A 25,865-nucleotide genomic window follows, 5' to 3' on the forward strand; every position below is an offset into this window, starting at 1 on the left:
GTGATTGCACATAAAACCCGGCGCCGAACAAATTGTGTCTAAATATGTCTCCCCTCGGGACATTGATTTCGGTTGTGCCGCAGATCCTTGCACGGATCCTTGATGTCCTGTCATGCGCCGTAAAGTAAACCACGCCCCTTTGCTTCCATGCTGCGCATTTTATTTGCATTTTATTGCGTTCCCGGCCGCTGGCCGGGAACTCAGCAATCACTCACCGCGAAGTAGCTACAAAACGAACGATCGAATGGCGAGCAGCGCGCGTTATAAATGGAGATCTTCGCGTCGAGTTTGTTCGGTTCGAGTTTATTGTTGTTGCTACGTTCGCTGGCTGGCCACAGAGCGAGAAAACACGTGCTTCGAGAAAACACGTTTGCGGCCGTTGAACGTGCGTGTGTGTGTGTGCGAAAAGGATGTCGATAGGCTGAGGCCGGACCTTGGCGGGCGCGCTGTTCGCTTGGCTCAGCATCCAGTCAACGGGAACGTGTCGGTGAGATTGGATCTGCGACCGTCGTCGTTTGCGTTGCGTTTGCGTCGTTTGCGTTTCTCGTCGTGCGTTACGACGAGGTAACGGTGCCGTGGTTGAAGGGGCAGATAAAAACACCTGGCCCGGTCGCGGTGTGACGTTTGCGTACCGGAAGTCATGACGTTTGACATGGCGGTTAACGAAAGCGATCCGCGACCACCGCCATCGATCGTGTGCGGTGCGAAACAGGATGGGTGAACATGGTGGTTCTGGTTCAACTCATCGAAAACATGCAGATTTGTGTTAGTTCGTAACTGTTACTCAAGTTGTTATTATAGTGTAAACTGTCGAAAGACAAAAATAGAGAAGTTTGCGCTAGATTGACCGAATCGCGTACAAGTGAAGCCAAACTCAAGAAGCAACCGTAGCCAACCTGGCCGAACTGGCAGCAGATTTATTTGGCAGTCGTTAATCCGCCGACGACAGGTCTCCCCAACAGAAGAATAACGAAGAACGTTCTTAAGCTGCGCTGGATGATGGATATCAAAGTGGAACAGCTCAAGGTAAGCACGAGGCCGGCGATGCTCGAGCACGTCCGGCCGCGCCGGACGTCAGGAAAGTGTCAGGAATCGGAGTTTCACCTATCACAACACTGTCAGCCAGAACCGAAAACGGCCCGTCAAACGGCCTGTCGGATGCGTGGAAGGCATACTCCGATCCGGGTCCGATCGAGGATCGTGTTTTTGTGCCTCGGGACTTTTTTCTCGCTTCTCACCTTTCCTCGACTCGACGCGAACGGAACGGGATATTAATGGTTGATAAATTTCACAGTTTACCGGAAGACAGCGAGTGTTCAAACATTTTCGAAAACGTCACTTTCGAGGCACACCGAGGCGTCCTTCGGCGGAGAATTTATAATTCTTTGACGCGTAAACCCGTCACCTATTGGTTTTGAAGAGAGTAGTGTCACTGTCGGTTGATTTATTATCGGCCGGTCGGCGGCGGGCATGCTATCGGTCGCATAATAATTCTCGTAATGACTTTGTGCCCCGGAATCGGAGGGAATCGGACACTTTTTTACCCACTCTCGGACGAAGACGGATTCGTCGCCTTAAAACCGGCCCGGGGGTTAAGGCGCAAGTCACGATGATGATGAGCATGGCACGGTTCAGAATCTTCACCGCACATCACGATCACGAGTGCAGTGCGACAGCCGACCCCCACTGTATCATTTGAATCATGCCGCGCCGCGCGTTTCTCGGAGTTATGGTTTTGTTTTCAAGCCGCTTTGAACCTGTCGGCGGCGTGTACCGTCGGCGGTTTGACGAAACGAACCGCCGAACGAAACTAGTCATCGCCGCCGCCGCGCAATGGCGCAATAAGTCCGGCACCGGCCGGCTCCAGCTGCGAGAGCGCCGCGAGCTGCGTCGGCAGATAAAATCAAATTAAAATATGAAATAATGGAAATGAGCGTGATGTGGCGCGTTTCGGGACGATATGGGGGCCCCACATCAGTCAGAAACGATGATCTACGGGAGAGTAATACATCAACCGCACAAAGTGAGGAAGTCTTTTCTGGGGAGGATCACACTCTGGTGAGGCTATTTTCCCAGCGCAGCAGGAAGCCTTACCGGTGTAGCAGATATTCAAATGGAGATCATCCATTACAAGGATCCATAACATTTACTTATCGTTCCACCACTGGCCGAGGTGACCGATACCGGAAACGGCGCGCCGGCAGCATTCCTCGAATAACTGGCGGCCAAATAGTTGCAGATCATGCGCCCGGGCCCGGGCCACGATTCTTACCATTCCACTGCGGGGACGGTCCCATGCAGATGGGTTGTTTGAAATGTTTCTGAAGAGCGTGTTGAATCGATTTGGACTTTCGATTTTTCGGCACAACGCAGCCGTGCTGGGTGGCTTATTGGTTGGTGGCAATCGGGCAAGATCGGGCATCGGGCGATTTGGAATGCGCGATAGGAAAGCGATCGCCGCGAGAGCAAGGATGTTTTCTTCTGCTTTGAGTCTCCCATCGGTGGCCTCTAGGCGGCGCGAAACGATGAAGGTTTCAGTGTGAAGATCGCCCGATGGTGATAAGCTCCGAGCCCAGGGACATCTCGATGGTCTCGAAAAGTCGTGAAATTCTTTGGCCCTCCAATTGTTGCGCCACTTTGACATTCAGACGATGCTGTGTTCCGATAGGTTTCGCCACAATTGAATTTATCCTGACAAACAGCCGAGAAGAACTGTAGAATTGAGCTTTTGAAAAAGAAGAATGTTTTTTTTACGAAAAAACATGCTTTATGCCTAACTTAACTCAAAGCTAGGTATCGGCCTGGTATTGTGTTTGATGACCGACTGGTTTATGTGTCCCAATACCGCCCTGCAGTAAAACATGATACGTCAAAAGCCGTAAACGATCGCCGGGCTCCGGAATTGAATGATCAAGCCGTTCGATGAATCACACCCGATCATTCGCATATGAGAGGCAAGCAAAACACTTCGCATCGTGCCGAAGCTAGAAGCTTATTGCCGTCTTCCGCTCGGATAGGTTTTCGGAAGGTGTTTTACGACAATTGCCCCTGATAGACGCACCGATCGGTAGTGGCAGACATTTATCGCTGTTGGGCACACCGACGGGCCTAATCTTTCTATCTCGAAACATGATACCGCCGACGTAACGTGAAGCGTGTCGCTCGTCGTGGAGCATAATTTTCACCTCCACTAACCACCTAATAGTGGACGGCACAATACACACACCGAAACGGGTTAAACGAAAACCCCCCCCGAGTTTGGGTTCGAAGAATTCAACCTGCTGCTGGACCGTTTCTACGACCCCGCAATGCAGTCGGCCCGGTCGGACCGTTCCGCCTGCGCGGCTCCGGTAAGGTGCACCGGGTGATATCATTTACATTTAAAACATATTTATGCAAATCACGCGAACCATCCGTCGGGTTGTCGGGTGGCCACATTTCTGCCGCCTATACTATTTGTGTTCGCTTTTCGATTCTCCCCGAAAAACCGTTTATCGATGGAACTCGATCGACTCGTTCGTTCGGCTCCCGGGCGGGCGCCGAGCGGACCAAAGGACGAAAAGTAGTCCAACCGGCGCCAAAAGCATGCATCCGATGGTGCGGTTGCGGCGCTATTAAATGTAACATTTTACGAGCGCCACCACTAAGTTGGCCATCCTGGTCGTTCAAAACGCTACTTTACGGCGGTCCCGGAAACGATTAACAACTGCGCACACGGGAACTTTTGGGCGGTCAGTAATTAGATCTCGGCCTCACCGGGCGCACCGATTGTCGGTAGCGTGACGTCGGATTGAGTCTTAGTCGACGCCGGCGCACAAGTTTTTGGAAGTCACCCAGGCAGACACCGAGGGGCCCCACTCGAGTCAAGTGTCTGACACCCGTCTGACCAGGCAACATTGTGTGGCAGCTCGAGCGCCTCTTCTTCCTTCGAACCGGAGCCCGCAGAAAGCTCCGAGCGGCTCCGAGCGGCTCAAGTGCGCTCCTGCGAGTGGCCGGCCACTCGGCCGACCTGGCCGGGACGTGAAGTGGGGCTTGGATTCTTCGCCAGCATCGAAGAGTGGCAAACAGTTTCTGTTACCGATACGGCCACTCGAGGCGCAACCTCCACCGCAACCTTCTTGATCCACCGTCCGTCTTGCCGCGTGGCAAGAAAGTCGCTGGCGAGTTGGGGACGATGGCGCGATCAAATCGGCGGACGAAACTGTGGCCGGCCAGCAGCAGACGCCCTTATGAAGATGTTCACCGTGACGAGTCTCTAATGTTTGCCGCTCCGGAGCGCGCGATCACGGTTGCTACAAGCGGCCGTGGAGGACCCTCTCGAGTGGTGTGAGCTGTTGAAATGTGGCTACACTTGAGGCTGAAGGGAGAGCATCAACAAGATTGACCGATTGAGCCCCGGCAGCGCACCAATCTAGGGGTGTGTTGTGATGTGGGGATCGCTTTTGGGCGACTGCCCTTCCCTTGCTGAGCATTTATGTTGGAACATGTTGGAACATTGCCGGCATCAGGAAGCGCGCCATAGCGCCTAGTGGTTTGTTGTGATTGGAATCTGCTCTCTAAATGCTACTCTGTAGACAAATCTATATTATTTGAGTTTAAATATTTATTACATATTAATTTGAAGTGTGGCAATAAAAATAAAATGCTTGCACTGTTTAATTCGAATCTGCGGCCTTTGTGGCAACATTTCAATAATAAATTATAATTTCTAAACAGCCTTTTTTGCATAACCACGTGAGGCCTCTACGCGCGCGTCACGGTTGAACCTGTTACGGGCCATTAGGCCATTGTTTTGAAACTGCGCACCATTTCGTCGCGGTTGAGAAAATCGCTTTTCATTTCATTCCATCACCACCGCGCCCGGCTTAGGCGAATGGTTTCACCGACCTGGCCGGCCCCGCTCTCTTGGCGGCCAGCATAATCCCGGAGCGGCCCCCGCCAATCTTGGCGGCCTCGCGTCCACTCTGACAAATGTGCCCATAAGTCGATGATCGATCATCAAACCGATTGCGGACCGCGGCCAACGGGCAACAGGTTCGTAACCCAGAGAGAGGTCCGAGAGGCCATCACGCATCGATAAAGCCTTTCGGTGCGGCGCGGCACCCGATTCGGATCCGAGCGTATCCGAGCCGGCCAAACGGCGCTGCGCCATGTGGCGGCAGATTTAAGATTGGAGTGCGTGAAAAATTGGGAAAATTATGATCGCATACCACGCACGGCGAGAAGCTTTTCTGGGCAAAAGCTCGCCCATTGGGGCCGTCCTGGGGCCGGCTGCGTGACGGAACATGTCGATGTGGCGCTAGTACGGTACCGAAAAACAAAAGTAACAAACCAAACATCACACCACGGACGCACACACATGGGAGGCGCGCGATCGTATTCGTTATTAATGATCTGAAGCGAATGTTGAAAGATGCTGTGTAAAATCTTAATGCCTTCTCGGTCGCAATGTGGCTCGAAACTACCGAACGAACCGAAGGCTAAGGATGTAGCACGGGATGCCAATATTCGATTCTTCAATACAAGATTGATTGAAAGGCAATGGCAGGGTCCACACGGCGGAAAGATAAACAGTGTACCGAGTTCCTAGTTCAAACCCTACGCTGAGCCCAAGCGCCACATGTGGTCACGTCGAGCAGCCCCTGAAAACCCCAGGTCCAATGCTTTAAATTATTAAACCGTCGTTAAATCCGAAGAAACCGGGACCGGACCGTGTTGACCGTTACGAAGGACCTCCTTCTTGGGCTCGGAAGGCAGTTTTGTTTCGATGAATGGCCACGGGCACCTCACGGGCACGACCAAACAAAAAATTAGACAATGACAGCCTCTCGAGGGCCGGAATGGCACTTTCATCAGCACCTCGGCCGGCCGGACAGCAGCTGCGGCTGCAGGCAGAGTGCAGATTTTCACACTAATTTTCCACACAATTTTTGGTTGCTCGAGTGTCACGGGTCCTTAAATGTCCTCAAATAGTCAGCCCAAAAACAAAGGGGCGCAAAAAAAAACTGAAATCGAAAGACCAACACACAGATGCGCCTAGAAAAAGGACGTGTGGCCATTTTGAGCAGCTGGCTGGCTGGCTGGCTGGCTGGGTGAGCCCTCCTCACGGCACGGACGTCCGTTTTTCGGTCCTTACCAAGGCCCGGAAGAATGCCAATTAAGCACCCGGCCCCGGTTGGGCGATCGTTTGTTTTTCGGTTCTTCGGCACCGCACAGCGGGAAGGCTCAGGCCCGTTCGGTGCGTATTTGAAGAGTGTCCTGTCTGATGTTGCGTAACTTATGTGGCGTCCCGTTGATAGTGACGATCGTAGGGTCCATTTTATGTTGGCTTCAGTTTAAGATTAATTCAAACAGCTTGACAGCCTATCAGTTGGTGAGACCTAAAACAGTTTAATTAACAAATTTGAACGCAAATACTGTATTTCATAGGCTTGAAAAGGATAAGAAACATTATTCAATTGAAATGCCACACTGTTGATGGTTTTATAGTAAGCTTTTCTTAATGTGTGTACGGAGTTTCGCACACCGTCGTCCAGAAGTTCAATCTTAACAGCTCCTTATTGTCAGCTGTGGTGTTTCCCCTGCCGGTGGCGAATGCTTTCTCTCGGCGCAGCATTAACATTTCCCGCACAAAGCCTTCGGTCAAAGTTCCCTTCGGCCGAGAATGCAAATGCGACAAACCGCATTGAGCGACGGGACGTCGATCGGCCGTTAAAGAGGGCTAATCTGCACTCGAAAACCTACGTTCGACCTTTACCTCCGGACTATTGACAGCTTGTGGGATATCTGTTTCGGACGGCCAGCTTAGCGCGGCTTATGATAGTTTTCTTACGGGTCCTTATCCGTTACAATGCACCGTACGTGTGTGTGTGCGCAGACGCTGTCGGGACAACCTCGGTCGATCAGTCGGTCGGATGGTCGGCGACAAAGACACGCGGAGCCCACTTGTTGCTGCTGACCTCTCGCCCGAGAGGTCTCAAGCTCATTCACTCTTGCCATTCTCTCCTTCGCCCGTGGCGGGATCACCCGTGCCAACCCAGGGGTGGCGCGGAGCCCGCCGCTGCCCTTCTAACGAACTGTGCGCAGAAGCGCAAAAGGATAATCTCCTTTGCCGGATTAAGATTAATGTCCGGGCTGACTTTGCGTATTAGCATAAGTATAAGCTTTACGATCATCGCCGCTATCGTTATTATGGCCACAACCTCGGGACTCGATCCACGCTCTTTCGCTTGACTTTGGGAGAAAGGACTCCGGTGGATCGCGCGCTCGATCTAGGCCACCGGAGTCTTCGGAGTTCAGACCGTAAAGTCCGACCGACCGAAGGTTCGAGGGATTCCCGATCCCGGTGTCAACCCAGTGTCCCGGGTAGGTTGCGATGTGAGTTATGGATTTGACTTTGATGGATAGCGATCGGGGAACGCACGGTTCTGGTGCCGCACTGCTACAAACGGCTTCATTGTAGCGTTCGAGTTGTTGCACCGCTACTGAGCTATTTGCAGTTTTGGTTGCATTCTTCTTGATGGCATGTTTAGCCCAGAAATAACTCACCCGCAGTTGTAATCTCGGAAGTTGTTAAGAGAGGTTACTATTAACAAGTGTAATGCCCGCCCGTCACCGTAGACGCAAGATCCCCTAATGAAGACGCGCCCGATCTGAGCTCCTTTTATGATGCATAATGTGGGCATCCAATCGAACATCGCATAATGCATGTTGTCGAGAGCTGCGTCTAGACTCCCGAAGAGGCCCGACGATCGAGATATCCACGGCCGCCACCAAACGAAACACGAAGCAACAAGTTTAAATTAAGTGACAATGCGTTCGACTGACGTTTAGTCCGATGTGGCCAGACGTTCGCGCCCGGAGCTGGGCGCGTGTTGGCTGTAAACATCGGTGTTCTGTCACTATCCACTTCCCACGGAGTGACACGATCCTCCGGGGCCGGGGCCGTCTTACGGAGCCGGAGCCGGTCCGCGGCAAGGCGACACGATGCACACACACTCTGCGGCCCCTACGCCGGGGGCAGACCGTTGTCAATAATAAGATTTTAATCGGATTACACCGTTTTAAAGCACCGCTTGGTCCGCTTTCCGATGGTCTAACAAACTTGCCGTGCTCATCGCCCGCTGTGCCGTGTGGCTTTCTTCGGGCGTGCTTCGAGGGCGTTGTTGTGAAACGGTGTCTACCCAGCCTATACCTGGATGGGCGACGGCGACGGCGGCGATCGAGCCAGGCTTGGTTGACATCATACTTAAACTATTATCGTCGCCGGCTCGGTTGGCCGGCTCACCAGACCCGAACGGGAAACGGTCTTTCGATGGATCAGGACGCACGGCACGGTAGGGGTCGGCAAGTGAAAATAGATCCTCGTCGAATGGAATCCGGATGGAGCGCTTCGGAGGAATGCTACTGTTTACCGAGAGCGTCCAGGAGCGTCTGCAGGAAGCGATAGGAATCCGGTTTGTTTTATTTTTCCATTCCATTTCGAACGGCATGGTAACATCCGGTTAGGTGAGATCAACACTCAGAATTGCATACTTATTAGCTAAATATCAATATTATGCCCAGTGTTGATCTTCTAGCCGAGCATAATCCAATGGAAATGCGTAATGATGAGAATAAACGAATACTATCGAGTGTCCACTAAGGGACGTTAAAGAATAAGGGTCTCAGGACCATCGGATGACCAATTTCGTTCATCATATCCGCACTCTGTGTTACTTCTTGCCTCTTCGAACTTACTTCGAACGTCGACGATCAAGTCCGGTCTAATGCACTCCCGAACTCCTGCGAAAAGTTGTGCCAAAAATGACACTTTCGATGGTGTCCGACGTCGTCGTTGTTCCAGAAGTAGCACTGCAGATGAGTCGGCCAACAGAGGATTTAGAATTCAGGTACGGAAGCATACCATGAAGTTGCTGGGTCCACTGAAAGCCTGTCGCCGGAAGGCTTATGCTAAAATACTTTCTACAAAGATGTGTGTCCGACCGATCAGCGAGTTGACCCACCGTTTATGGTGCGTCTATTGCCACGCGCACACCACGACGGCAACTGCGCGGCAATGGCCTTTGGCGGGTGTTTTTCGGTTCTTTTCTGTTTCTGATTTATGTTGTGTCTATGCGCCCGTTCTCGGTTCGGTTCCCGCGTCCTTCTGGCGCGAGCGGACCGTTTGATGGGACCGGAGACCCACACACGACCCACCCGTGGTCCACGAAATGGGTTCCAATAAATACATTTTCATAAATCCCCCCACCAGAAAAAACGGATTCGGAGCGCCCGCGGTCGGGCGTCGGGCGGCCATAAATTTGGAACCTGTTCACGAGGCTTTTGCTGTGGTTCCCCGTTCGCTCCGCTTGGCCGCTCGGAGTCCGGCGATAGTTTCGAAAGCACGGCGGGTGCCGTGCGAGGGTACATTTTTCATCGCTCGTCCTTGCCGTCCGGCGGGTTTGAAGCTAAAACAACTGAAGTCCCAATCCTGGCCGCCGGGCGACCCAAAAATCGACCTACTATCTAGTTGGACCCCGACCAGTCAACAAGATTAAGCACTCTGTGCACTGCGCGGACCTGCCAGCTCATCTGGGTCCCCCACCCGAGTTCCCGTGACTCAGCGAGCCCGTCGAGCCGACGTTCCGTTCCGTCAACTATTTACGATCCCGGGGCCCGGAGGGGGCTACTTTAAATACATCATCATAAAACCATACCGCCGGTTGCCGGTCGCGGCCCGTGTGGTGAGCATTATTTTATTTGACTCAAGTTTCCGAGATAATTTATGACTTCATTTTAGTAAAAAAAAAAACAAAACGAGATCTCCTTGGCGCAGTCGGGATGATCGCGCCCAAAGACTCTGTTAGATGATGCGTTTTGGGCAGCGTTTACGCGTCCTGAAACGTACCCCTTTTGCGGTTCCCTGTGCCGTGGGTATCATTTTTCAACGTAGCCCTACGTTCCGGGCGCCGAAAGGACGATGCTTGAAGGATGATCCGGCCACAAGTAAAACGAAAGCATTCTCACCACCGCGATAACATTTTACGGTGCTGAAAAGAAGGAAACCAACAACGAAAAAACTCAGTGGAATTTATAACCAAGAGATTAACTCATAAAGTTATAAAATGTAGCCGATCGATCGTGTGTCGATCCGTACCGGTCCCCGGTCGGTTGATTTGAATACCGGAACGGAACGCTCTGTGGCTGTGGCTCGCGGAAAGGTGCGCAAAACATTGCAAAATTCAAGGTCGAGCCGGGCCGAGCCGGGCCAGTCTCCCACGGCCAGGGGCTGCGGTGGTCGTAAAACGTTACGGCACGTCGTTACAAAATGTCTAAAATGTTATTAGAAGCCTAATCTGCTTACCGGTCCAGCACGGCCCGGCCGACAGGGCGGAAGGATGTGCTACCGTGCGTCGCGGTGACCACCGGACGCGTGAGGCGAAAACCGGAGCGTGGGCCTTCGGGGCCAATAAAACGCAACAGGTCTGCGCCCGAGTCCCACGTTGCGGTGTCCGGTGGCTACGTCCGGGGGCCCCCGTTTATGGCCGCTGCCCCTGTGTGTGTGGGCAGTAAACGGGAGGAATCTAATAATCGGTACAAGGATGCCAGTCCCCTGCGGCCCGCGGTTCCATCGATTAGCCATCGTGTCATCGTGTTCCGTGGCCGCGGTGCCGGTGTCGCATCCGAGAGTCCGAGTATTGGCAGCTGTAAATAGCCTGCCCATAAAGTGGCCGCCGCTACCGCGCCGCGGAACACTATGGCCGGCAGTCGTCACCGACCCTGCCGACGGGGCTCGCATATTACGGGCCTCGTAAATCAATAAAATCATAAATTTATCAACCTCCGGACGGCCGACTTGGGACGCCGCGGCCGCGACCGATCGCCAGCCGCCATTGAGATGCTAATATGAATGGATTTATCACGGCACTAGGGCCGACCGTGACGCCTAGAACCGGTTTGGCGGGCGGACGGGCGGTTGGGAGGAGGCCCACGGTTCTCACCGATCCGGCCGCGGCCCGCAGCAGGATCGAAAGGATCGGCAAGGAATCAAAACGCAAATGGGTACCGTTTCTCAAGTTCTCACCATACGCGGACCGGCTGACTGACTGACTGACTGACGACGGGACCCTGACCGACGGAACAGGACAGGATCGTCCACGCAGCGTCGTCCACCCGGTCGTCGGAGCGCACCGCAGGCGGTCCGGGCGGCACATCGATCGATTTGAATAATATTTTCCGACGTTCCGACAAAAAGAAAAACGGAAAAAAATAAATGCGTTTTTATACACATATATATGAAAAGCGATTATCATGCCGGTGGGGTTTTATAGTTTGAGCCCGACTTGCGTGTGCCCGTGTGTGTGTGTGCCGCCAACGAGGAAGATCGTCGCCGATTCGCATTCGCACCGCGCCATCATCGACTGCCCGAAATCGGTTGTGGAAGGTGCTCCGAATGTGGTACTGATCCGGGGGCTCCGTGGCGGAATCGATGCCGATCGTCGCGGCCGCCTCCGCCGCCTTGGTCACGTCGGCGATCGCTTACGTTTAAGGGCAGTGAGGTGATCTTCACTCTCGTCGGGTCTTTTTTTTCCTCCGCCACGAACGAAGAATGGGACTTGATGGTCATCGCGTCCCATGGTGATTGGCCACGGAGCGACATTTACGATATGGTCAAACGGTGGGCAATGGCGAACCTGTGAGGGGGCCAAAAAGGGGGGTTAAGTTTAAATAAAATGTACTACCAACTAACACTATAAGTTGCTAATAATTTCGTTTCAAACAAACTTGTGATCGGTAAGTGATCTTCACTAGGTCCTTTGAGGTCCACTTTGTGACAGTTGTGTACTTTGTGGACTTTTGCTCATGACTAAGCGACTCAAACTTTCAGTGACCGTCACTTGGATCTGTCCATTCCGAAGACCATTCCTTCCCACTGTCCCAGCTCGTGATTTCCATCGAAAAAAGAAGACCAGAATAAGCACCGATGGCCGACAGCGAGGAGCCTCGTGGGGCCATCTCTCTCGCGTGCGCGCCGCCGCGGCCAAGATATTATCTAAATTTATCGGTAATCGTCACAATAACTTGGCCCGATGGTTCATAACTGTCACGGGACAAGGTGTAGAAAGCCGACCGGTAAATAAACGCGGTCGGGGGTCCAGCCGCGGGAATGGACGTCCAGACCCGGATCGGCTCGGTTGCCTCGCCTGGTTCGGGTATCGATCTCTGACTGCCTTCGGCGTCTTATTAACTCATAAACGGTCACTGCCGTCGGTCGGTGCGCCGGTCCGGTTTGGTATCGATCGAATTGTCTTACGTGCGTACGAGATCAGGGACAGTAAGGAAAAAAACGAAACATTTCTTCGTAGCGCAACCCTTTCGGTCCCATCGATGTGGGCCGCGATCCCTTTGCGCCGGGTGGGCACCCTTCGGGAGGCACATTCCACCATTCGGGAATGGTGGTGTAATTATTTTCCGAACCCAAAGGCCGAGAGGCCGCGGTTTTCACGCGGCTTTGGGGAAAATCGTTGAAAAATCGAACACAAATTTGTAGCAATCAGGGCCGATTTGTTTGGCTTGGCCACGGAAAGCGCGCTTCTTTCGGTCCATTTGTATTGGGTCTGAGACAGGGGCGTCTTCTTTGAAACTCATTTTGCGCGACCCGGCACGGACCCCGGGTGGATTGAGACGCTCAGTGGATCTACGATTTGTTTTACGATTACGGCCGCCACACGGCCACGGGGGGTTCAAAGCGCGGGCGACAGGTTTTCGGACCCCGGCCCGGCCTGGGTTTTTATTCAAATTTCGACTGCTGGCCGCTCCGAAAGGAAGTAATTTGGGTGAAAAATGATCGTGACGAAGTCATCAGGTGATGGCGTGGCAAGGTGTCATATGGCGAGATTATGGATTATGGCCTGGTGTGGCCCGGTGGGGATTTTGGTGCCGCGATCCGGTGTATGAGGTGACAAGTGACAAAATGATTTAATTTCTTTTTTCGCTCCGTGTTTCCCGCAGCACCGGGAGGTTGCCCATAAATCGAGTGACATTCGGTTCATCTGGTCCGGTGTTGAACCGTTCGATAGTACCGCTAGGTTTTAACGTGGTTTTCGAATTGGAACGAGAACGTGAGAATTGAAGTGAAACGTGTAAAACGTATCTTGGCGATATGACAAGGAGAAAGGACGTGAAATTACTTAAAGCGAGAGTATGATCCATTCGCAATGAACTGCGAGAAGCTCCGAGAAGTTTTGGCGTAACCACTTGTTCTGGGGGTTAATGTCTGGACGGGTTCTCCTAACAAACTGTCCTATTGTCCTATTTGAGAGTTTAACGGCAGGACAGCAGCTCGGCGCCAATGATTCTATGCTTATTACACATACATCTCAGCAAAGCCCCTTTTTATCAGTTTCTTTTATCAAACAAAAAAAAACAAATAATCCTATTATTGAAGTGTAAAACTAACTCATACATGTATAAAAAAAACTTGTTTTTTTTTACACACATTACCCAGAAATGATAATTTCTGATGTTACGCCGCAAACGTGCCGCAGCAGCGCCAGAAGGTCCAGATGCTGTATGATCGATCATCAAATATCGATTGGTTGTTGTGCCGCTTTTTATATTATTTCACTTTTCCTTCGTTCGGAATCCACCCCAAAAAAACATTTTAGATGCCGCGGTCGGTTCAGTCAAGGATAGGGCTTTTCACTAGCTCGTATCCGAAATGGTGCGTCTTGGCGCACCGAAAGGTCTCACTTGAGGCTTGTGGCGGTTGATTGATGAACGATGCCGGGGCCGGAGCAAGTTTCGAAATTACTCAATAACCTGTGCAGCCTCCGAAAACCAGAGCCGGGCGCATAGCGACGAGGCCCAAAAAGTCTCCCATTTTTTGTTGGCTTCGGTGCAACAACTCGTCCGGCTGGTAGTGCTCCTTGGGTCACACTCCTTGCGCCTTGGCACAGCATTAGAGTGTTTTCCTCTCCGTCGACCTCAATTTTTGGTCAGGGAAAAGTCGGTAGCACGGACAGGGGAACGGTCAAGCCGCCGGCCAAGTGCGAGCGGTTGAAACGTTTGCCATATCGCTGGCCTAGATGGAATATGTCTTAAGATCGGCCGCCGCCGTAATGCGTTACGCGCATTCGCGCACCTTCGATTAGAGGTAATTAAGAAAATCTAGGAGGTCCGAGTCCGCTCCCGCTTTTTTTTTTTGCGCTCTTGCTCTCGCCTTTGCGCCATAAGCGTAACGATGCCCCCTTTTGGCACCTTGGCTTCCGTTTGAGGAGTTGGCTAGCGCCCATGGCCACAGACCGGGGAGGGAAAAAGCGGTGAAAACAAAACCCAGAAGCTGAAGACGATCAGTGTTGCAGGGTCCGAAGAAAAAGACGGGGCCGTAAACCCGAAACGCCCGAAAGCCATGAAGATCATTAGCGTTGTTTGCGGCGCAACTAGCGCCCCGCGGCCGGTTGATGTGATTACCTGGCGTGGCGTGAGAGACTGCGGCACCTCTGGTGGCGCTCGACTTGGCGCAAATCGTGCGGCGCTAATCGATTCGATGATAATGTGTGCACCCGTTGTGGCCAGAAAAATACGGCTCGACGGGGCGCTGCGAGTGCTGCTCACTTTTGCTTTCCATCCACTCGACGGCTCGGTGACGTCGAAGACGTCCTTCAACGCGGCTTCGTTGTTTTGTGGCATTTTGCCGGCCAATCGATGAATGTCATGTTTCGAGTCACGGCACCCGATCATAAATCAATTTTTAGTGACACCTCACGGAGAGACCGCTAAGCCGAGGGCCGATTTGGGGGGCCAAAGGGATTCGCGGATGCGTCGTCCGCGAATTGATGGATCTTTCAGCGCGACGCCTTTCACACCGGATCGAAGCAGACGACAAACGAATTCAACCCCTTAGTAAGGATTTATTAAAGCAAATCAGGGACCTCCGAAGTCCGAATATTAATTACTGCAGTTCTCGGGGGCTCGATTAATGTTCCTCGAAACGCGCGCCACTTTCCACATCAGTCATCCCCGGGATCCCGGGCCCGAGACGTCTGATCGATCGGAGAAAGGTGGAAGCCCCCGTTGTGAGACGCATTTAGTGCTGGCGCCGAGTTGGACGTCTTGAGGCCGCAGGCGACTCACTTCGTAGGCGGAGAGAGGCCCTCACGGCGGTGTGAACGTGACAAGTACGACGACAGTTTTATTGCTCCCTGTCGCCGAGATTTATCTGATTACATTAGGGTGGGGTGTTGTTTGTCCTTGGTCCCCGTTGCGTCCGGTTGATCTGCTCCGATCCCGATGGTGGACCGATCCCAAACCCGGGTGTTTTTGGGCTCTCCGAGCTGAAGTAGCATCCTCCAGACGCGCAAAACGGAAGAAGACCGATCCGATCCGATACTGCAGAGACTCGATGGTTGCCGAAAAAACCCGGCCCGGGCCAGATCTCCTGGCGGACCATTAAACCTGTCGAATGATGTCAATAAAATGTGTTGGACTGTGTCCGTTTGTCCCTCCCTCTCTCTCTGTCTCTCTTTCTCCGGATTTCTGCTGCCACCGGGATCGCGCGGACACCCGTCGTTCGATTGACACACTTTTCGGGCTAACACAGATGTCAGAAAGTTAGGAAAGCTAGCCAAACTGACGCACAGATTGGCTGATAAGTCGCGAAAGTCGCGCGTCCGTTCGTCCAACGGAAATTGGTGCCGGTATTTTGTTTCTTCTCTTCTCGGGGTTTAACAGTTTAACGATGATAGATAACGACAACCAGGTGACCAGCGTTGGAGCGTTTTGTGAATGAAGTGTTGAAGGAAAGTAATTATTTATCGTGTGCCTTTCTCTTCGGGACTTCGGGATGACGGATGGCCGTGTGCCGAATTTTACTATTCGGATATTCGCGAAGGCGAAATGATAAATTGAATTCAGATGCGCGATGCAGTCTTCTTTGCGGTGTGGCATATCTAAATGAGTCGAACTGAAGGCTTATCTGTCCGGTTGTCTGTCTGATAGAGTATTTAAGAAAACAGGGTTAGAATTTTGCTCGATGTTGAGGTCACGTCAGCGTTATAAAATCAGTAGATTTTTCTGATAATCTTTAAACAAACTGGTGCTTGCTTAATTAGAAAGGACTTTAGAATATGCTCGTAACTCCACTGTTCAATTTTCGATCAAAGCCTACTCCAATAGCTTCCTGAACGTAACTTCGACCGTTGGACTAAGGCTAGTGATGCATCGCCTACTGTAACTTTGAAACCGACACTTCGATTGAATATCAAACAACAACCATACGAGTATCGATCTTTTTAAATGGATTTACGGAAAAAGTTTAACATAGTAAAAGTCCATAATTGGAACCAAGAGAAACCCCGCACAGCCGGGCTAATTATCTAATCTACTATATGAATTACCACGCTTTAAAGGATAGATTAATCCAAGATGAAGCTAAGGCAAACCCATTTGCATATGGTGCCGAGCAAGATTTTTCTTCATTTATGTTAATTGAAGATGTTCATGAATATAAAAGAAGCCCGAAGTTATGATTAATGTCATATGCTGTTCGCCCGTTTGTCCTGCGTTCTGCTTGTCATAGGCGGTTCGAGAGGCTTCACCAACAAACAAGGGGCGTGCAGCGATAAACGACGGGCCAGCGACGGATACTCGCCGGAAGCAGCACCATTCCCAGCACCCCAAGCCAAATGACGATGCGAACCGATCACCGTTTGTTTCTGTAATACGAAAATAATAAATAATAAATTTGCTGCCTGAAGAGGCACCGGGTCCCAACGGTCAAATCACGGCCATGTTTTGTGCGGTGTGTGAAACCGATCCACGGTGGTTGGCCCGTAAGCAGCTGTTAATGTGCGTATGACAGTGCAATTTCCGGTACACACACACACACCCGAAGGCGAACAAAACAATAACAAATGATGATGCGCATCACCCCTCCGGGTGTCGCGGGTTTTCTTGCGGAACTTCTGGCGGTGTGGACCCTATCCTTGAGGCCTAGAGAGGGGTGCCATAGAGCCGAAAGTCAACCATCACTCGCAAAACCGCCGTCGGGCGCGATTTACTGGTGTGGCGTGAAAAATGTGCCGCCATTTGTGCCTGAAGTTTCACTTCTGACCTCCACCGTGTGGCAGAGGGACGAACGCTCTGCACGGGGTCCTGCCGTTTGCAGACCCGATCGGATCGACCGCAAAGGTGTCACTTTGCGAAACATAACGAGGGGACCCGGACTTTCATCTTCCCGGACTTCTCGAAGGGTCACATCGCTGGGCCGCAACAACGATCAAACGTTTGACTTACACGGGATGATCCTGAGCGGGATGAGAAAATAATAAACTGTCCGCTGGGTTTGGCAAGGCGAGCGGGAAGATAATCATTCGGCTACTGTTTGCGGAAGATCCGCCATTCCCGCCGCCAGACTGGCAAAATTGATCAGCAACGAATGGGTCCTTAATGGGCGAATTGTGAAGCGGATTCAAAAAGGACGAACCTTTGGCTGGGAAGGACTTGGACTTGTGATGTCGTGATCCGTGAGCAAGCTCCTTGGCGCAGATGTCAAAGGCAGTTTCCCGATTCCTACGATAAACCGGGACCACAACAATGGCGCTGCTAATTTCGGTTTCTTCCCCCAAACGTTCTTGTTGATGCTTTGCAGACGGAGCTGCGGATATGCACCGCCTGCGGTGAGCCGATCGCCGATAAGTACCTCTTCGACATCGATGGTAGCGCCTGGCACGGATCCTGTCTGCGGTGCTCCGTCTGTCTGACGCTGCTCGAACGCCAACCGTCGTGCTACTTCCGCGATCGACACGTCTACTGCCGGACGGACTATGCCAAGTAAGTAGACCCGGTTAGGTTTTGACACAGAAACCCATCAAATCGTATTCATTTAAACCGATCCCGTGATGGTGGTCCAGGACACGAACCGTGCTGGTTCCATAAAATTATGTCATCAATTAACTCACTCCTGCTCGCGTTGCCGTGCAGAACGATCGCGCTTTCGGTGCGCGCTAAACTGATGCAGGGGAGGGCACCATCTATCCTCTAATAGATCCGAATGATTAATGTGCCGTACCGGCGGGGCGGACGGGCGATGTCGTGCGCCGTGGCGGACGATCGTCGTGAACGTCTTGTTTACATATAATTAAGATTTAACCCGTTGAGAATTAAAATATTACACTCGCTCACTCGCCATCGCCATCATCATCATCATCTTGGGCTCGTTCCGCAAAGGATAACGCTCTCACGGCCACGGCCCCCAACGTCAGAGTCCGGGCAAAGGGCACAGTGAGCGCATAACGGGGTATAAACCAGCATAAGAGAGAGAGAGAAAGTCACAACCAAATCCGGGCCACCACCGGGGATTGCCGAGGAAAGTGCGCGCGAGCCTCGGACTGGCGATGTATTAGGGATACATTAATAATCATAAAAAATAAAGATCGATGCCCGAGCCGGGCGAACTGTCAATCACTTACAAATCCGTCTGCCGTGGTGGTGGTGCACGTGTTGCTGTGGCATTGTTGTTGTGGGGCTGTGCCTGTGCGAACCGACCGCTCATATTTCACAATCCACCACGGGGTGACCACGAACCAACGCTACAAAAAAAACCCGAAGCCGGAGGTGAACAGCACTCCGATCCCGACTTTTCCGTTGGCCGCCGTTGGCCAAAAAGTGAGATATTTCTATCAATAATTCAAACATCACACACAATACGCAGCTCACCCGGACGCGGGATTGGCGTTTGGCCAGCTCGGACTCGGCCCCGGATAAATGACACCGAAATAAAGTAAAATAAATAAGAAGCCCTTACGGGGCGACCAAACAAAACTCAACCGCCGTTGTTGGGGGCCAAAGCAACCGGGAAGAAAAAAAAAACCGAACAGGAATCCCGGCCGGGTACGGGGCCAGTATCGTACCGCGGTATCGGTGCTGAAACCGCACCGAAACCGAAGAAATTAATCATTTTCCCTGCCGTTTATAAAGTGAAATCATTTATTGATATTTCTCTGCCATGGTGAACCATATTTTTTTTTTTTTTCGGGGGCCTTTCCGGACCCATCGCATCGAGGAATGTGCGGTTGAGGTGAACTAACCCGCCGACGATCGGCCTACAACAACAACCTACAGCGAGGTGCTTCCTTGATGCTTTGGATCCCCCGAGCACAACGTCGACGTCGAGGACAGTTTGTAGCAGGATCGGATCCGTTTCGGACGGTGCCACCACTCGGAATCCGCCGTAATCGAACACGGGCGAACGAAAGACTTGCGCGGCGTACGACGCTCGAAGCGACGAACCCCCCCGTTGCCTGCCGAACGGATTATTAATCTTCTCCGTGTGGCTCTCGGGCCGCGTTCGACACTTGGCTTCGACCGGGTCCCTCCGCAGAGTTTGTATTTTATTTGTGCTCTTTTCGTTCCTACGCTCATAGCACCGGCGTTTATTCGTGAGCGATGTTTGATGTATATTTATGTTTTGATCTCCGCGCACTCGATCGACGAGCGCTGGGAACACAATCGATTCTCGCTGGGTTCGGTCGGCACGAAACGGGGCCGCGATTGACGGGGCCCAAGTGGACGGGGCTTTCGTCATTGTTGTTGTTGGCGGCGAAGGACTCGCGCACTCGAAGCGCGACGAAGGACCACAGACTGCGCGCAGGATCATCACAGCGCCGGATGCTGGTTGAGCTTTGTGGAAGAAGTTTACGGAACTTTTTAAAAGTAAAGTCTGTGAGCTGAAAGATCGCGTAAGTGCGAGTAAGTGATCAACGGGAATGACAGTCTGCCGAGATCTGCAGAGTTGTTTCGATAAGAAAAAGGCGACCCTCCATAGGTGCATGAGTGGAGGGGCGCGAAAGCCTGAAAGAACCGGAACGCATCTCGTCCGGCGACACTGGCAGGCAGGCGGGTGTTTTGACAGCGCGCATTTATTTATGCGCCAAATGGAATTATTATATCACGACACTTTATCTGACTGGCGTCGGACGGGCTGGCGTTCGGGCGTTCCGTGTACGGTCGTTCAGTATGGAACTGTCGGATTATTAGACAGCGACCTCAACTTGTCGTGGCAGACACACGGCACATCGGCACGATCGGGACGATGTGTATGTGTGTGGATTCCCTTCTGGGGCCCGACCCAGGGAATTGCGATGTCATTTGACGCCTGTCAGGGCGCCCGGCACGACCGAGACAGCCAGTGGAATGGGGAGATGTTTTAAGATCAGGTCCCGCGATCAGGTTCCCGTCTAATCCACGCTCCGCGTGGCCCACGATTGCTTCATTTAAATCTCTCCGTGACGGGCGCGAGAGCACTTCAGAGAGCTGGCGCCAGCGCAGACCGTTCAGGAGTTTCCCCCGCGAAGAACGGAAGCCAGTGGATGACTTCGTGCACCGTCGAGGCCACGACGGGACCCCTTGGGTGGTGGGCCGGAGCGTACCCCACTCGGTTCCGGTTCGCCCGGCTTCGGTCCGGTTAACATTATCATTTTTATCAATTGGCATATTTATCAATTGCGGTGCGGTGCGCATTAATAAAACAACGCGCCCATAACGCATCAATCGTCGCGTCTCGCGTGGCACGAGGCCGAGGCGGATGAGTGGGAAGGGGAAGGGCAGAAAATGGGGCCGATGGTTCAATAAAAAAATAAATCCATCAATCTTCACCGAACGGGTACGTGCGAAATAAATATTTATAATGTGCAAAATCGCGCAAATCTGACATCGGAACCGGCGCGGAACTCGCGCTTCGTATGATGGGTATGCCCTTGCCTGGACTCACCGACAGTGAGACAGAAAGAGACAGAATTTGTGTATGTGTGTGTGAGTGAGAAGCGCAATATCTGGAGTGCATATCTGCGGGACCGATCATAATGCTTGCTCCGTGCACCGGGTTTGCAGGACGCGATCGCGCACGCGTGTGTGTGTGGAGCATGCACCAGCTCCGCGGTATCGTTGTCAGATCGGTTCCGTGCCCCGGTATGCTACAACCCCCCTCGGGAACCTCCTGGCACACACGCAGCTCGCGACTGTAATTAAACAAGACATATCGCGCCTTGTTCATCTCGCTCCGTACCGGAGGGGACACTGCGTGCCCCAGGCACGGCCCCACACACTATTCCGCTCTCGGTGTCCACTTGGTGGCCGAAGACAATTATTGTTAATATTTTCACTCTAGCCATTTCTACCCGAACGATTAATGCCCCATTTAAACGCCTCGCGCAACTTTTTGTCCCAATGTCAGTTATGCGTCAATGTAAGGGATTCAATCCACTCTCTCGGGTGTTCCGGCCCGATCCCAGAATCGGCTATCGGACCCCGGCGATCACGCGGCACGCTTTCGTGGCCGCTAGAACGTATTTTATGAGATCGTGCCATGCTGATTAGTAGCCACCGTTGGAGCATAACCTGGTACTGGTCCTAGGAAAAGGGACAAAGAAAAAACAATGTAACAAGCGGGCAGCATATGTTCGAACGGGGTGTAGATCGGAATCACCGACCGGGAATGGGGGACCCGGGCAATAAAATCGCGATCGCGACTTCCGTGGCCCGTGTCAAAACGGATGACGCGGCGGCGGCCGATGCTGTTGCGGTGGAGCAAGATTGCTGCCTGTTATGCTTGATGTGGTGTTTGCGGTCGGCACAGGACGATGCACAGGATGCCGCTTTATTCGCGGCGCGGTTATGTGGCGACGAAGAGAAATCTTCAAATTTCAACCACAAACCACACCGATCGTCGTCGTTGCTTGGCGTTGTTGGTGGGGCTGTAGTTGTTGTTGTGGTTGTGGTTGGAGCTGTGTGTGCCCCCGTGGCCCCATCGGTCGGTCGGGTGTTGTTTTACACCCCCCTCGCTGCCGGTTGGCCCCCACCGTCAACGGCCAGGAGTTGACTGATGCATACGGGGTGATAAATGTGTTTGGTGTTGCTACAAACGAGTTTATGATTTATCGTTCGCCCGGCACGGGGCCAGAGCATCGCTGGGCAACACACCACCCGGTATCGTACCTTCCGTGCATCGCTTGCTTCGCACTACCGCCAGCCCAACCGGCCCAACATACTGCCCAACGACCGATGGGTTGCTTCCGTTCAGGCTCTGGGCCTTATCAATGCCGCCAGTTGCAGCATTCGGCCGATGAGCGCCAAACATGCGCACGCAAGGAGCACGCAACAACGCCACAACGCGGTGTGATGTAATTGTTCCACCCTTTCGGGGGTTTTTGGGCTTTTAATTGGCAACCGATTCGGTTTATGTTTTAGTGTTCCGCATCAGGAAAAAAGAGGACCGAGCGACACCGAGAGTTCGCAACATGCGTCCATCTTGTGTGGGTCGTTTATCTTTGCACAACATGACGGCCCGTGGCCCGCCGGTGGCGTTACTGCAGCCGCGGGACACCCCTGGAGGCTACTGCATATCGTGATGGATTTGGATGGGAATTAGACGCCCGTTTTTGAGGCTTTTAATGAAAATATATGCAGATAAAGCTGATCAGAAACGATTATTAATTAATGGAAACCGCTTCAGTATGTTTCTTTTGCCTGAAACTCTTTATGTTCTAATTTGTCGCGTTCTTCTCATTGCATTTTCAGTGTACCTTACCCTTTCTTTGGTGCGCAATTAAACGGTCCGAGCAGATCGCAACATAGTTGCAACTGCAAACTGATCCGCCACCGATACGTTGATCACATTCCAGCGGATTCGAGATTTATTCCCTGCCACAGGTTTGATGGCCAACACCCTCTCGCACTCAACCCGAGCCGTGCCAGTTCGTCACGCTCAGGTGCCACCATCCGAAGGACTCCGAAGTCCGTATCTCGGGGAGTGTCACTCGGCCCTCGACGTCAAGCGAGAGCCCTCCGGTCCCCCCGGGTTCGACGACGCGCCGGTTCGTTGCTCGATAATTCGATCTCGGTGTAATATGCAAATCGCGAAACGCAGTAGCACAGCAGTGACACATTTCTCTGGACGTTTCTTGCTTTTTTTTGCGAACCGCGCCCGCGGTTTCGTGGGTCCCGCGAACACTTTCGGAGCCACGTTCGCTTATCGAACCCGGCTCGCGAAGTCCGCCCGATCCGCGCGATGTACAACGCGATGTTTGCAGTCTTGTCGTTGAGCTTTGGCCCCTCTTGCCTCTGCGCGGCACCCCACCAGTACGATGACTCTGCCTGCAAGGAAAGATTTAAGAACCGGCTAAAGCTCGGTAAGCTACAAGCGAGTGGACAACGGTAACGGCAACGACAAAAAACATTGCAGAAAGCACTAAAAAAGGTGCTCGGAAACACAAGAAAAAGGTGTCGCAGGGTGCCGCGCAGCCCGGTAGGGCCACGGTAGAGTTGCACGGTGGTTCAATTAAAATTAAATAAATAACAGACAGAATAAATAAATGAATGAATAAGCTGAAGGCGCACGAGACCCACGAGGCCAGAGATGGCGTACGGCAGCAAAAAGGGGTCCAAGTTGGAGTTGAATGAATTGGCGCGACACGGTTCTCGCGGGGGGTGGAGGAGCCGCGATGGCAGGCGCAAGTCACAGCAAAAGGCAGTCACAGCGGGATCCAATTGTTCCTTTTTCCTCGCCCGTGTCGGTCGCACCATTTTAACCTGCTTACTCGCGCGCTTGTTACGCGCTGGCCGAAGGAGCGCTGTAATTAAATTGGGCATCCTGGTGCGCCGCGATATTGGTTGTGTGTTTTTGCGCTGACTGGTTGTAGGTGGTTTCGAACGCTGCTACGGGGGAGAGAGAGAGAGAGAGCAGAACGCGACATTAATGTACGGGACATGTTTCCCTACATGGTAAAGTGCGGTCCAGCGCTGGTCGTGGTTCATAGACCGTATCGATATCCGGCCGGGAGGGGGCTCTAATATGGTTGCGATCACGTACAAATTGAGCCAACCTATCGCGATGATGCTCAGGGCATTCGTTCTGCTTGATGCCGTAGCGGACATAATTGGTTTTACGATCGATCACTGATACAACGCCGACGAACGCGATGGGGGAATCGTTCTGGGATTCCTGAATTGTAAAATAACTGAAAGACAATAACTTAGAGGCTATCCAATTTATGTTTAAATGAAGGTTTCGTTACTTCGCAGAACGTTCGGCGCCAAGTGTTCCAAGTGCTGCCGCACGATAGCGGCCTCCGATTGGGTGCGCAAGGCGCGCGATCTCGTCTTCCATCTGGCGTGCTTCTCGTGCGACACTTGTGGCCGGCAGCTCTCGACCGGCGAGCAGTTTGCGCTGATCGACGATAAGGTGATGTGCAAAATTCACTACATGGACACGGTCGACGATGGATCCAACTCGAGCGATGGTAAGTCCCGCGCACGGTTGCATTTCTGGCCCCGGTTGCTGATCCTTCGCTGTCCTCCCGGTTCAGACGGTTGCAGTAGCGATGGGTACAACAAGAACAAATCGAAGCGCGTCCGGACCACGTTTACCGAGGAACAGCTGCAGGTGCTGCAGGCCAACTTTCAGATCGACAGCAACCCGGACGGGCAGGACCTGGAGCGGATAGCGCAGCTGACGGGCCTCAGTAAGCGGGTGACACAGGTTTGGTTCCAGAACTCGCGCGCCCGCCAGAAGAAACATACGCACGGTAAGTTCGATTGATCGATCGTCCGAACGTCCGCGCGCGATCCTTATGGCGTTCCGGTTTGTCTTCCAGTTCCACGTGACCACAATCCCAATCTGTTCGGGGCGCTGCGACAGGATCTGAACAACAACAGCAGCGGGCAAGCGGGCCTGAGCGACCACGAACCGGGCCACAGTATGGGCAAACATTCGGGTGCGATGTTCAACTCACACGGTAGGTTTGTCCGGCGCAGAGTCACCAGATCACCAGATCACCGGTTGGAAGCCCTTCACTGTGTATCTCTCTCTTTGACAGTGAACCTCATCAACCTGATGGTGTAACATATGGGAAGGCAATCACTGTTGCATGCGCCACACGGAGGTTGCCAAATGGATGATTGCTGAAGACGTCGCCTCCGCCGGCCGCCGCCGCCGTACGCCAAGCGTCCGAAGATGGTGCCGCGCGAATACTACCAAAGAGTTATGACAAAAAACCAACTTCTAGTTCTAGTTCTGGACAACCAGTAGTGTTAGGGGCACTTCACCACCACCACCACCACCACTTTGCACTGCTTGCTGGTGGTATTAAAATGGTACGTGTAAATGTAAGCTATGCAAACGAATCTCCCATCTCACCGTGTTATATCGAACCACGGTGTGGTTGTAGCGAAACTCTAGTGAAATCTTTAAAGTGTAAATAAATTATTGCTGTAAATGTACGGAAAGTTAATGGCACCCAAAATAAAGCCCGTGATTTAAACAATTCAACTGTCGAGTTTTGCATTTTGAACCTTTGTTTTGGCAGAACTTTCTGTGGAGGAATCATCGGCACAAGGTAAGTTTTATTGCTTTAATACTTATTGCTTTATTGAAACAGAAATCGAGATGAACAGAAACGGTCCCATCCAGCCCGTATCATCTTTATGTCAGCATCACAGTTGGGTTGTTTTACATCGAAAAGAAATAAAGGTAATTTGAATATTGTCCCCTTTGGTGGAAGCATTTCTGTTTCACAATTCGGCCCATGAAGCACCGCAGCATAAACGATTGTTAATCCGCTCCCGCACCATGCGACAGATGCATGCGTCCCTCGCGCGGGACTGATACGGCGGCGTTCGAGGAACTTGCTCGGCTGATCCGATTACGCCCAGCTTAATGGGATTATCGTTTTGTAATCCCGCCACGGAACGACTCACTTCGGGTTCCTTGTTCCCCGTTTTTTCCCCGTCCCGCTTAAGAAGACGACCGAGCAAGGCGGAGGGACATAAAACGTTTGGCCGGAAGGGGCCAAGGGACGAATGGCAAAAATCTGTCACGCAATGAGGAC

General features: G+C 52.4%; 1 protein-coding gene across 1 annotated transcript; it reads left to right on the top strand.

The window, feature by feature from the left end:
• Positions 1–952: 952 nt before the first annotated feature.
• On the top strand, positions 953–24,955 carry LOC128267283 (LIM/homeobox protein Awh-like). The gene is made up of 6 exons (XM_053004089.1): positions 953–1,026; positions 17,633–17,814; positions 24,061–24,278; positions 24,345–24,563; positions 24,633–24,773; positions 24,855–24,955. Exons 1-6 carry the CDS (start codon positions 997–999, stop codon positions 24,878–24,880), a joined length of 816 nt encoding a protein of 271 aa, XP_052860049.1. The 5' UTR covers positions 953–996; the 3' UTR covers positions 24,881–24,955.
• The last annotated feature ends 910 nt before the right edge of the window (positions 24,956–25,865 follow it).

Source organism: Anopheles cruzii, chromosome 2 (assembly GCF_943734635.1).
Source record: "Anopheles cruzii chromosome 2, idAnoCruzAS_RS32_06, whole genome shotgun sequence".
NCBI classification, from domain to species: Eukaryota; Metazoa; Arthropoda; class Insecta; order Diptera; family Culicidae; genus Anopheles; species Anopheles cruzii.

What these genes read in the sequence shown, in the direction of transcription:
- LOC128267283 (XM_053004089.1), top strand. Translation starts at nt 997, where the DNA reads ATGATGGATATCAAAGTGGAACAGCTCAAG. An exon ending in TGGATCCAACTCGAGCGATG is followed by an intron (nt 24,279 to 24,344) that starts GTAAGTCCCGCG and finishes CTCCCGGTTCAG; the next exon opens with ACGGTTGCAGTAGCGATGGG. An exon ending in TGCGATGTTCAACTCACACG is followed by an intron (nt 24,774 to 24,854) that starts GTAGGTTTGTCC and finishes TCTCTTTGACAG; the next exon opens with TGAACCTCATCAACCTGATG.